Below are 12,076 nucleotides of genomic sequence, written 5' to 3'. Positions count from 1 at the left end.
ATTTGATCAAAGTCACCTGCCAGGAAGTGGCAGATGTGAACTTGAACCCAAGTGTGACTGCAACTGGCTGGCAACAAGAGATCCTGGGCCCTGTCTCCTCCGCTCAGTGCACACCCCACCCCACGCCACCCCACATCCACGCCTCCCTCTGGTCACTCTGTCCCCTGCCTAATTCCCATCCTCGGCTGTCCCCTGGGGTGGGCCATGGCCTGGTCCCAGACGCCTTGGCCAGTAGGTCAGAAGCCTGGGCAGTTTCCAGAGGCCCCAGAAAATAATCATGTACCGAGGCAAATTCCAGAACTTTTGTAACCCAGAACTGTGGGGCATCCGGCCTGCCCTTCCATGTAGTTCCCAAAACCTCCTGGCCGCAGGGCTCATTCCTGCCATGACCTTGGACCCTGCACAAGCCGGGCTGTTGGGACCCACCACTATTTTTAGAGGCACAAAAGGCTAAGAGGATAATGTCTTCTCCCTCTTGGGACAGGAGGAGGTGTCTACACGAAGGCTGTGCCGGGAAAGGTCCCCATGCTGGAGCTGGAGAGCAGAGACGTGCTCCCAGGGGACAGCCCGACAAAGGGCCAAGCCCAGGGCCGGCAGGGGGTGAGCGGCACTTCTGGCCAGGACAGAGCATGGGGCTGAGAGTCGACACATAGGGAGAGGTGCTGGGGGGTGGGGGGCAGTTTGGTCCAGGGTTGTCTCTCCCGGGCAGCAGCCAGGAGGTCCCAGGGCTTTGCCCATTTCTCCTTAGCATCCTGGAGAGGAACACTGCCCCTAACTGGCTATGTGACCTCAGGCAAGCCATGTAAGTCCTCTCTGCCTCAGTTTCCCATTTGTTAAATGGAGAAAGAATAACTGCACCTGTTCACAAGGCTAATAGGAAATTCAATCAGGTGATGATTCCTTCCAACCGTGTGACATGAAGTAGGCCATAGAACCTTTCTGAGCCTCAGTTTCTCCACCGATGAGCACTAAGGTCCCAGACCTCTGGTGCCTGCTGACCAGGGCTGGAATCTTCCTCTCGCCCTAGTTGCTGTGGGACCCTGGGCACGTCACCACACCTCTCTGCATCTGTTTCTCACCTGTCCAGTCAGGGTATCGACAGGACCCACCCACATCATGAGGGCTGATTCAAAGTGCTCCAGCACAGAGGCACGTAGTCAGCCCTCAACAAATGGTAGTGACTGTTATTATTATAATTACTATTATTCTCCTATTCTGGAAAAAGACACGGGTAGAGGAGGGTGCTGAGAGCGGGTGCCCAGAAATGCTGGCTACAGGTCTGGTTCCTACCCTTCCCACCGAGCCTCTCCCCACAAAAGAGAAGGAGAGAGAAAGAGTAGAGGGGAGTGTTGGGAGGGTGGAGAGAAGAGCGGATGGTGAGCGCGAGGTAGCCTCGGAGGGTTACGGGTGGGAGGCAGGTGGGGTGGGTGGGCACAGGGCTGGGCTGACTCACTCGTTGGTCATCTGCACCACCTTCTCGATGGCAGTGTAGCCGGCTGTCATGAAGTGCTCCGTGTACTGCTGCATTTTGATGGATTCGAGCCATTCGGACACGGTGCGGAAGGGCACCCCGTCAGAGCCACTGGTGCTGGGCAGCCGGATGGACACCCTGTAACAGCAGCCAGCCTGCAAGTGAAGGGGGCTGCAGCAGCCAGCCCACCCTGGGCCCCATGCCTGCTGCTCCCTGACCTTCAATTCATCCAGCTGCCCCATGCCTCAGTTCCCTCACCTGGACACTGGAGAGCAAAGTCAGGTATGGTTAAGTGAGACATCCTGGGACATTGGAGTATTAGAGGAACTTTTATAACTATTACTGCCACCTCTGTGCCTGCTAATAATACCACTGCCCATAACTACAGAAGAGCAAAATGTTAAGAGCAGGGGTTCAGGTTGTTGGATGCACAATCCAGCCTGGCCACTTGCCAGCCGTGTGAAATACTTAATCATCCTGTGTCTCGGTTTCCTCATCTGCAAAATGAGGATAATTATGGGACCATCTCATAGGTTGTCTCAGGGAGTTAAAACACGTTAAGGGCTGAGTGCGGTGCTGGGACATTTACACAGATGTTGCTTGCTTCTGTTAGTATTACATTGGCACCCCCTGTCCAGTCTAAGGAAAGCCCATGTGTAACTTCTTCATCTCCCCCTGAGAGGTCACCATCCTGAAGAGGCACAGGAGCCTGTGGGAGTGAAGCTGGGACCATCCCAGGCAGGCAGCATGGAACTCACCGGGGGTCGAAGTCAGCCAGCGTCTTGAGGGAGTCGGGAGCTCGGATGAGCTTGTCGAGGATGCTGACGATGTCAGTGAACTTGGGGCGGCGGGCACGCTCCTGCTGCCAGCACTGCATCATGAGCTGGTAGATGGCGGATGGGCAGTCCATGGGCGTGGGGAGCCGGAAGCCGTCGTTGATGGCTTTCATCACCTAGAGGAGTGGGACGGTCACAGGGGTCACAAGAGGCAGCCACAGAGATCTGGGGCAGCCCTCACAGCCTCCAAACCCATGCAGGCCCCCTTGGGGGCCCAGTACATGGAAGTGGGAAGGGGAGGGGAAGGGGAGTCCAGAAACAGATGGAATGGGTCTCCTTCTTGAACCCAACACACAACCTTCAGAGCTGTACGAAGGGGGCAAGTGCTAAGGGACAGTTTCCAGAGTTCTAAGGAGAAAGGGACTCCTGACCCTGCTCCCTCACAGGGTACCCCAGGCGACAGCCACACTGTGCGCCCTGCAACACAGCCTCCCTCCAGTCTCTAGACTTCCCTACATGCAGCTGCCTTTGGCTAGAGCATGTCTCCCATTCCTCCTCTCCACCTTGATGGCTACTCTGCCCTTGGTCTCAGCAGATACAGCACCTCCTCTGGGAAGCCTTCCAGGCACCCAGGCTAGATGCGGCGCCAGGCACATGTGCACATATGCACACACACACGCACACTCATGCATGCACACGAATGGACACATACTCACATACAAATGAACACACACGTGTGCACACGCACACATGCATATGCACATGTAAGAATTCACACTTGCATACAAATGCACTCACATGGGCACACACATACACATGGACACACACACACATGCACCCCACTACTTGCTTCCTTGTGGTTTCACTCTCTGGACTGTAAGCAGGGACTAGGTCCCCGGAACCTACTGTAAACCTGGCACATAGTAGGCCCTCAATAAACATTAACTGAATGAAGTAATGAATGGTCTGTACCAGATGAAGACTAGCCCCCAGGCCTCTTCTCTGCCCACTTGGGGTTCCGTAACGAGTAAAGGGTTTAAGTTCAGGTCCAGAGCAGACCTGGGCAGGCAGGTGTCCCTACCTCGTGGTTTGACAGCTCCCAGTAGGGCCGCTCGCCATAAGTCATCACCTCCCACATGACAATGCCATAGCTCCACACGTCGCTGGCCGAGGTGAACTTGCGGTAGGAAATGGCCTCCGGGGCTGTCCAGCGGATTGGGATCTTGCCTCCCTGCAGGGGACCCCGACCCAGTCACCACTGTCCCCTCCGGGCCAGCCCCAGAACCTCAGGGCCCCTCCTCTATGTTCCCCAGAGGTGTTCTCGCCTCTGAGGTCCATGCCTCAGGTATGCAGGGGAGAGGACCCTGGAGTGGGACAAAGGCTGCTTCACCCCTTCAGGCTTCGGGTCCTTCGTGGCTCCCACCCTCCAGTAGTGTCAGGCCCCCACTCACGCTAGTGGTGTAGGTGGCCTCAGGGTCATCCTCCAGCACGCGGGACAGGCCAAAGTCAGACACCTTGCAGACCAGGTTGCTGTTGACAAGGATGTTGCGAGCAGCCAGGTCACGGTGTACATAGTTCATGTTGGCCAGATACTTCATGCCGGCTGCGATGCCCCGCAACATGCCTACCAGCTGGAGCACGGAGAACTCGCCGTCCTTCTCCTGCCAAAGCACAGGCCCTCAGTGACGGCCGGCCCGGGCCTACCGGGCACCCCCCGAGTGTGCCGGCCCCTGTGCCGGCCCACCCCAGCCCACGTGCTTACCCGAAGAAACTTGTCCAGAGCCCCATTCTCCATGTACTCAGTGATGATCATCATGGGCTTGTCTGTAGGGGGTGGGCACAGGTGTAAGGATGGCCAGGGTTGAGGAGGGCACAGGTGGGGGGGGTACATGAACACAGGCATGTGGGGAGAGGTGGGCACAGGTGTGGGGAGGAGGTGGGCACAGGTGTGGAGGGAGGCGGGCACATGTGTGGAGGGAGGTGGGCATACATGTGGAGGGAGGTGGGCACACATGTGGGTGTGGGTGTGGGCATAGGTGTGGGGAGAGGTGGGCACATGTGTGGGTGTGGGCACAGCTATAGACAGCACCCTGTCTGGTGACCTGTGGGCAGCTCTCTGCACCCTGTCCTGTGGGTGAGGCCCCTGAGGCTCTCCCAGCCCATCTCTGGCCCAAGCTCACATTTGGAGATGACACCCTCCAGGCGGATGATGTTGTGGTGGCTGAACTGGCCCATGATGCTAGCCTCACTGAGGAAATCCACGCGCTGCTTCTCTGTGTAGCCAGCTTTCAGCGTCTTGATGGCCACAGGCACCTCCTTCTTCCCCGATGTCTTCAGCATCCCCTTGTATACCTCCCCAAACTCTCCTGCAGGCAGGCATGCGGGGGACAGGTGCCCCAGTCAGCCCACTGTCAGCGACCCTCCCAACCCACACTGCCTGCCACCCATTTCCTCAGGCCCTCGGCAGAGCAAGCCAACCTCACCTGCTCCGATCACCTTCTGCCGTGTGACACAGGATGGATGGATCTCGGTGGTGAACTTGAGCACAGCCTGATTGGGATCCTCATATGTGTGGGGGTCCACGTATGTCTTCAGGGGCTTCAGTTGTTCTGGAAGGAGGGAGAAGAGGTGGGGTCACAGGTAGCTCAGGGAGGAGGGTCCCCTGTGAGGGGTTGCCCTAGGGAGGGAGGAGCCAATATCACCAGGGACCTCTGGAGACTTGGACTAGGCCATGAGGTACACAGCTTCCAGCTCAGCCCCTTAAAGCTACCCGAGGAAGCCTCCGGGCCCACCCCCAGGGCCCTGGAATGGCCTGCTACCCCCACCTCCGCCACAGAGCTGGGAAGGTGGTGAGGATGGCGGGGACCAGGCTAAGTGTGGATGAGGACTTCATCTCACCTGACTTGGAGAAGTACACGTCCTCTGAGGAATGGTGGGCTCGCAGATTCCTCCTCCTGGAAAGACCCCACAGGGACAAACACACAGGGAGGTCAGTGAGGCCTGCTCTGGCTAGGGGAGTCACTTGTGCCCCACTCTGTCCCAAGGGGGCCCAGTGGGCTCAGCCTTCTGCTCAGACCCCATCATGGGAGCAGAGAACACAGAGAGGGCAGAGGGAGGCGGAGAGAAAATGAGCAAGCGCGAGGCTCACTCCTCACGTTCTCCACCCCATAATGGTCCCTGTACATAGCTGTAATGAAGGCTTCCCTCATTCATGCTTCCCAGCGCTTCCTGCCTGAGTGTACAGACGAAGTGCAGACACGCCGTTCAGAACAACAGTAGAGATAATGACTGCCATGTCCTGGGCCCCACCATGTGCCAGGCACTGTGCTAAGTACTTTACAGCTCATTACATCCTCACGCCACTGGGAGGCAGAGAGTAGATTACTATAAGCCCCATTTTCCAGATGAGCAAACTGGTTGTAGCTGTTGGAGGTTCCTGTCACTCTGTGTCCCACCTAAGCCCTTGGGGAGCTGGGACATGGGCTCTGACGAACCTGCGGTGGAGGAAGATGCCGATTCCAATCAGCACCAGAAGCAAGACAACACCGACGATCACACCGCCAATCACCGTCATGTTGCCAGATCCTTCCGTGGCTGTTGAGGGAGACCAGCTGATGACAAGGGAGCCTGCACACCCCAAATCATAGCCACCCCTGCTGCAGCCAAGGCCCACTTTAGGGACCAAGACACTTGGGCATCTACTATGTGCTGGCTGCTTTTATCTGTGATGGCTCATGAATCCCAGGTAGGGGAGGGTAATTATTCCCATTTCACAGATGAATAAATAAGAGGCCCAAAGAAGTGGCTTCCCTAAGGTTTCACAGTAGGTATTCCCAGGTGTGTGGGACTCTAAGCTCTGGCTCTCCATGGTGTTGGGATTTGAACTTGAGTTAGCCAATGCCAGAGTGCATGTCCTTCCTTCTCACCACACTGCCCTGAGCCCACATCCTTGGCCTTCCAACTCCCTAGGTCCCCAGTTCTGCCCCAGCCCAGACTTGGGGCCAGCATACACAGAGCTGTCCCAGGCTCTGGCTGATGTGAAGGAGGACATTTCTTTTTTTTTACTTCACCCATAAACATTTCAGCATTCATATAATTTATGAAAATTCAATATTTGTTTGTGGATTTTTTTAAGGTAAAACTTAGACTAAAATGCACAAATCTTAAGGGTACCATTTGATCCAGTCTGACAAGTGTATACATCTATGTACTCCAAACTGCTAATAGGATTAGAACACTACCATCACCCCAGAAGGTTCTATCATACAAGAAGGGGGCATTCCCAAGTGCTCTGATCCACCCCCTCCTCCCCATATGTCCCAACTGTTCCATTTTAGGGCCCTGGCCTGGCCCACAGCCTGGCTCCCTACTCACACAGCGTCTGGAATTCATGGACCTTGCTGCCAGCACCCTGGCCCTCCTGCGTCAGTGCCTGCACCTGGACCAGGTAGGTGGTATCAGGAACCAGGTCGTCCAGGATCACGGAGAAGCCCTCGGTGCGGCGCACGTTGTAGCTGTTGGAGTCCCCCTGTGGGTCGCCGGCGGGTGAAGAACAGGCAAAGAGGGAGGGCAGGGCATCAGCTCAGCCCTTCAGAGACCACCCCCAGCTCAGCAAGGTGATTCATCTGTTAGCAAACTGGATGCTCTTCTTACAGAGGAGGAAACTGAGGCTCAGAGGAGTGAAGTGGCTTGCTCAAGGTCACAGCCAGGGCTGTCTGATCCTAAAGACCTGGCTCTTTCCCCCCAGTCCCTACTGCCTCTTCCCAGAATTCCAGGACACTGTGTCTTCTCTCCTAGAAATCTTTGCTGTGCTGTCCAGGGAGAGGCGACTCTCTGGGCAGGCCCAGACCTCAGTTTCCCCATCTGCAGAGCGGAGCTTCCCAGACAAGCTGCGAGGTGCGACAAGCATCTGTGTGACCAGCCTGCCCCCTGCTTCCGGACCAGCTGGGGCAAGCCCCGACCCTTAGTGAGTTTACCTTCTTGCGGTAGGTGACCTCGTACTTCCACACACGGCTTTGCTGCCGCGGGGGGAGACTCCAGGAGACGCTCAGCGAGGTGGTGCTGCGGCCCTCCAGCCTCACCTTGGGGGGCTCTGTACAGAACAGCAGGTACGGGAAGGGTGTGAGAAGCCACCTTCAATGGACACAGACCCAGCCCCACCCACAACCCCGTGGGCCAGGCTCCTTAGATCCCAGCCTCGGATCCTTAACTTCCAGCTCCAGCACCCCAGCCCCACCATAGGGACTAGCACATCAGAGTGCCTGATGAGTATCTATGAATGAATGCAAAAATAATAAAAATAAAATAATCTGACGCTTGCTAAAACCTTTCTACATATCAGGCACTGGTCTAAGAGCCTACATGTAATAATTTATTAAATCCTCTCAACAACCCTATTATTATTTTTTAGGTCTTCTGTTGTTGTTGTTAATATACACAGAAAAACATACATCAATTCAACCATTTCTGTATGTACATTTCAGGGACATCCTCCTTTTCTGAGTTGTTCTTCCCCCATTAACATAAACTCACTGCCCCCTAAGGTTCCTATCTAATCTTGTGAGTTGCCCTTGTCACTTTGATCCCATATAGATAGTTCTTAAAAGAGTATAATGTCCAAGGCAGACATTTTTAATTACTTAAGCTAAACTATTATTTGGTTTTAAGAGGACCTCAGGGGATATTTTTGGTTTAAAGTTTAAAGATTATCTCAAAGACATAGTTTCAGGGGTTCATCCAGCCCCCTTGGCTCAGAAATTCTGGAGTCCATGAGAATTTGAAATTCTATTCTGCATTTCCCCCCTTTTGATCAGGATTCTTTTATGGAATCTTTTATAAAAGTGTTCAGTAATGGTAGCCGGGCACCATCCAGTTCTTCTGGTCTCATGACAAAGGAGGCAGTTGTTCATGGAGGCAACCGACCACACATTCTATATCCTCCTCCTATTCCTGACTCTCCCTCCTCTCCTGTTCCAGGCAAATAGAGAGCAATTGTTGTGCCTTGGATGGCCACTTGCAGGCTTTTAAGACCCCAAGCACTATGCAATGAACTAGGAGGACAACATCTCTATTATTATCCCCATTTCCAGGTGAGGAAACCAAGGTCCAGATAGGCTAAGTAACTTGCCTATGGCCATACAGCCCCAAATAGCAAAGTCAGCATATACACCTGGCTCCAGAGTCTGTGCCTTTAACCACTTGTTCTCCTACCTCTCTCTGAACACAGCTGAGCTGCAGCTCTGGGTGGCCGCCTACCTGAGCAGGCCCCATAGGGCATGGCCACTGCCCCTGGCCCTTACCTGTCTGGTTGATGCTGACACTGGCGGTGCGGACGCTGCGGCTGGCCACCAGCCCTGAGACGCCATTGCGGGCCTCAATGGAGAAAGTGTAGTTCATGTGGGGCTCCAGGTCACTGACCGTCAGGCTGGTGCGGGTCAGCTCATGTGGCGGCTCCGAGTAGCGCACACTGTCCTCGCAGGGCCCGCACTCGCCCGACTCGGGCCAGCACTGCTCGCAGGTGACACTGTAGACGACATCCTCACGGCCCCCGCTGTCCTCGGGAGGCGTCCAGCGCAGCTCCACTTTGGCGCCCATGCCCACAGCTGTGACGTAGTGTGGGGCGGAGGGCGGGCCTGCACGGAAGGCAGAGGTTGGGGCATGGTCATTGCCCAGCTGGGCACAGGTAGCTCTGGCCGCATCAATCCCCGCCCCAAGCCCTCCTCAGCCACCCTCCCAGGCCCTCTCAAGACTCACGTGTGCAGGGCTCGGCCAGTGGGTCGTGCGGAGCCCGGAAGAAGCCCTCCTCACACTCGCAGGAGGTGGCGCCCTCGAGGGAGGGCAGTGTGTGTGCAGGGCACTCCAGGCAGGAGCTCTCAGATACCTCGGACTTGAAGAATCCAGGCAAGCAGGCTGGTGGGCACAGGGACAGAGGGGACACAAGGATATCAGTCAAATCTGTTCCCACCCCAAGCAATTTTTTCACTCATGCACCTTGGGACCCCAGGCAAGTCACTAAACCCCTATGGGTTTGCTTTCTCATTGGGAAATATCTGGTTGTGACGACAAAATGTACCACAAGCACCTAGCACTCACCAGGCACTCAGGACGCGCCTCACCCAGGAGCTCCAAACCTTCCCATCACTCCCCACTGGCTCTCGACAGAAGTGCCATGCCATTGAGCCTGGCATTCCAGACCACATCTCCCCTTTCAGCTCTGAAGAACCCCACTGTGTGCCTGGCGCAGCCTGCTCCCTGCCTGTCCCCTCTCCCTGCCCAGCAGGGCCCTGCCTGGGCTGTGAGCTGCTGGGGTCAATGACTTCATCCTCTTCACTGTGTCTGTTGACTATCACACCCCCTGCCTGATCAGCCAGCACACCAGCTCAGAACACCACCCCTACAGGTGCTCTCTTGGCTCTTTCCCCATCTCATCCCCCACCCAGGACCTGACCATCTTCCGTTCCAGGGCTGGCCGAACAGGAGACAGGAAAGGCCAGTCCACCTTGCATTTTCTCTGGATCTACTTCCAGGCTGAGTCATTTCCGCCCCTCACAAGGGCAGCCAGGAAGCAGCTCTTCCTCCCCTGGTAGCAGGTTCTATCCTGGCCCGGCTGGCTGGGTGCTCAGGCACCTGACTCTGGAGGCTTCTTCCTCACACCACCCTATCCTGCTCCTGCCCCTAACCCCTTCCAGGCTCCACAGGCAGGAAGATGTCCAGACATGGGGCCCCCTGTGCAGGGCTATCCAGGGCTGCCCAGGGCTTGGGCAGCTGCTAAGTGGCCAGAGTAGGGTGACTCCCTTTAGCTTATTCCCTGAGAGGAAGCCCAGTCACAAGGCTATGGAGAAGGTCTTCAGACGCCTCTAACTCAGTTCATCACTCACTAAGCCTCTTCTGTCCCCAGCCCCAGGCTGCGCCTGGACTCTGAGACGAGACAGACAAAGCCCCTGAACTCAGGGAGCAGAGGGCTAAGTAGCATGTGGCAATGTCTACAAGAAAGGGGTGGGCAAAGGGCTAAGGAAGTGAAAGAGGACTATCTTGACCAGGTGCCTGGGGAGTCAAAGAGGGGATATTTCAGCTGGGGTTTAGAAGCTAAGTAGGAGTTTGGCAGGGCAGAATTACTGGAAGAGGGAGTTAGGGGTGAGAAAGAGCGCAGCTAATACAGAAACTGTGAGCAGCAGGCAACAAGGTTGAGAGGTCTCTAAACGCCAGATTAAGAAAGGCTTCAAATGCTAGGCCAAGGAGCCAAGACCTTATCCTAAGGGGCAATGGAGAGCCAGCGAAGGCTTAAAGTAGGGAATAATGGTGCAGTCCCTCATATACACCCAGATATACACTGTTAATCCCCTCCATGCCCAGTCCCCTGTGTGAGCAGAGGTGGGAAGGGGGACTGGGAATCAGGGGGACAGGACTCCAGAGGACACCCAGCTCCTGTTAATGACTGTTCAGAATCAGGCTCTGTCCCTGCCCTTTGCCACCCCTCAGGCAGCCCAGCCCCCTCCCCGCCCTGGCCCAGGGGCCACACAAGTAGCATCTCCCACCCCCTCCTCTGTCCTGCCCCACCAGAACCTCAGCACAGCACTGAAAGGGCTGGGGCACACATACCATGAGAGGGGGCTGGCTCAGGGCCACCTAGCTGGACAGGTGGTCCTGGACCCAACTCCTGCAGTGGCCGGAGCTCAGAGTCCGAATCATCAACCATGACCCTGGGTCCAGCACCTACTGTGTGCAGCTCCTTTATATCCATTTAGCCCTCACAATAAACCTGTTGGACATGGGCTCTGATATCAGTAATTCCATTTTGTTATTGATTTTGTTTTTGATTTGTGACTTAGGAGACCCCATGTATTATAAAGCAGAACTGCTCCAGAAGTTTTTCTTGGCTGTAATCTTTACAGAAGCAGATCGCCAGGCCATTCTTTCATGGGGCTGCTGTGTGGGTTTGAACGGCCAACCTTTTTGGTTATCAGCTGAGCACAAACCATTTGCACCACCCAGGGACCTTCATCAATTCCATTTTGGAGGGGAGGAAACTGACACTCAGAGAGGGAGAACAACTCATCCAGGGTCTCCAGGCTACACAGACATGAAATCCAAACTTAAACCCAGGTTTTTAGGATGCCCAACTCTGAGCCTCCCTCCTTTGTCACTTCTGTTCCCAGGAACACCTCAATTTGGAGGCAAGAGAAATCGATATTCTGAAACAAGCCTGAAGAGAAGGACAGTAAGTCCTAACCCCCTTCAACAGCCAGAAAATCTGGGACTATGTGTGTGTGTGTGACTCCCTCACACAGGTCTTCTCAAATAGGGAACATCTGCCATCTGCATCCTCTGGGGAGAAAAGAACAGAAACTAACCCAGGGAGGTTGGGGCAGCCAGAGCTGTCTTCCTCAAACCCTAAATGTCTTTCAAGCCTCCTACTGTATCTAAGAAATCCATGTGTCTTTTGCATTCCTCTACATATCTGTTACAGTACAAAAATAGCTCTCTCCTCCCCCAAATCTTCAAGCAAAAATGAGACTCCAGAAAGCCAGGCTGCGTTTATTCCGAGAGTTTGGTTCTCCTAGATGCCCTGACTTGTCTACCCAGGGGCCTGTCTGTGCCCTGGTTAAGTGCCCACAGAGTTGGGGTACTCTGGGGAAGCAGGTCCCAGCCCCTGGAACCAGTCACACCTTCACAGCCCAGGCTCGGGCTCATTCATTCCACTGAAAGCTTCAGATACCAACTACCCTCCACGAAGCCACCTCCCACTCCCCACTGCGTGGTCTCTCCCAAGCTCCCCACCCTATGCCAGGAGGAGGAAGTGGGGGAAGAGACAGGTTCCATTCTTTGGCCC

The 12,076-nt window shown here is 55.2% G+C and overlaps 1 protein-coding gene across 1 annotated transcript in view; it reads right to left on the bottom strand.

The window, feature by feature from the left end:
• The window catches only part of EPHA2 (EPH receptor A2), a 28,752-nt gene that overhangs the window by 3,547 nt on the left and 13,129 nt on the right, over nucleotides 1-12,076 (bottom strand). Inside the window, exons 4-16 of the mRNA XM_004377213.2 lie at nucleotides 9,001-9,156; nucleotides 8,547-8,879; nucleotides 7,224-7,339; nucleotides 6,622-6,775; nucleotides 5,742-5,841; nucleotides 5,146-5,201; nucleotides 4,731-4,856; nucleotides 4,428-4,613; nucleotides 4,010-4,071; nucleotides 3,699-3,908; nucleotides 3,329-3,478; nucleotides 2,230-2,423; nucleotides 1,454-1,609 (exon numbers count right to left, since the gene is read on the bottom strand). Of these exons, the coding sequence (XP_004377270.1) occupies nucleotides 1,454-1,609; nucleotides 2,230-2,423; nucleotides 3,329-3,478; nucleotides 3,699-3,908; nucleotides 4,010-4,071; nucleotides 4,428-4,613; nucleotides 4,731-4,856; nucleotides 5,146-5,201; nucleotides 5,742-5,841; nucleotides 6,622-6,775; nucleotides 7,224-7,339; nucleotides 8,547-8,879; nucleotides 9,001-9,156 (1,999 nt within the window). The remainder of the gene's footprint in view (nucleotides 1-1,453; nucleotides 1,610-2,229; nucleotides 2,424-3,328; nucleotides 3,479-3,698; nucleotides 3,909-4,009; nucleotides 4,072-4,427; nucleotides 4,614-4,730; nucleotides 4,857-5,145; nucleotides 5,202-5,741; nucleotides 5,842-6,621; nucleotides 6,776-7,223; nucleotides 7,340-8,546; nucleotides 8,880-9,000; nucleotides 9,157-12,076) is intronic.

Source organism: Trichechus manatus, unplaced genomic scaffold, assembly GCF_000243295.1.
Source record: "Trichechus manatus latirostris isolate Lorelei unplaced genomic scaffold, TriManLat1.0 scaffold00048, whole genome shotgun sequence".
In the NCBI taxonomy this organism is placed as follows: domain Eukaryota; kingdom Metazoa; phylum Chordata; class Mammalia; order Sirenia; family Trichechidae; genus Trichechus; species Trichechus manatus.
This window is presented reverse-complemented; position numbering and strand designations above follow the sequence as displayed.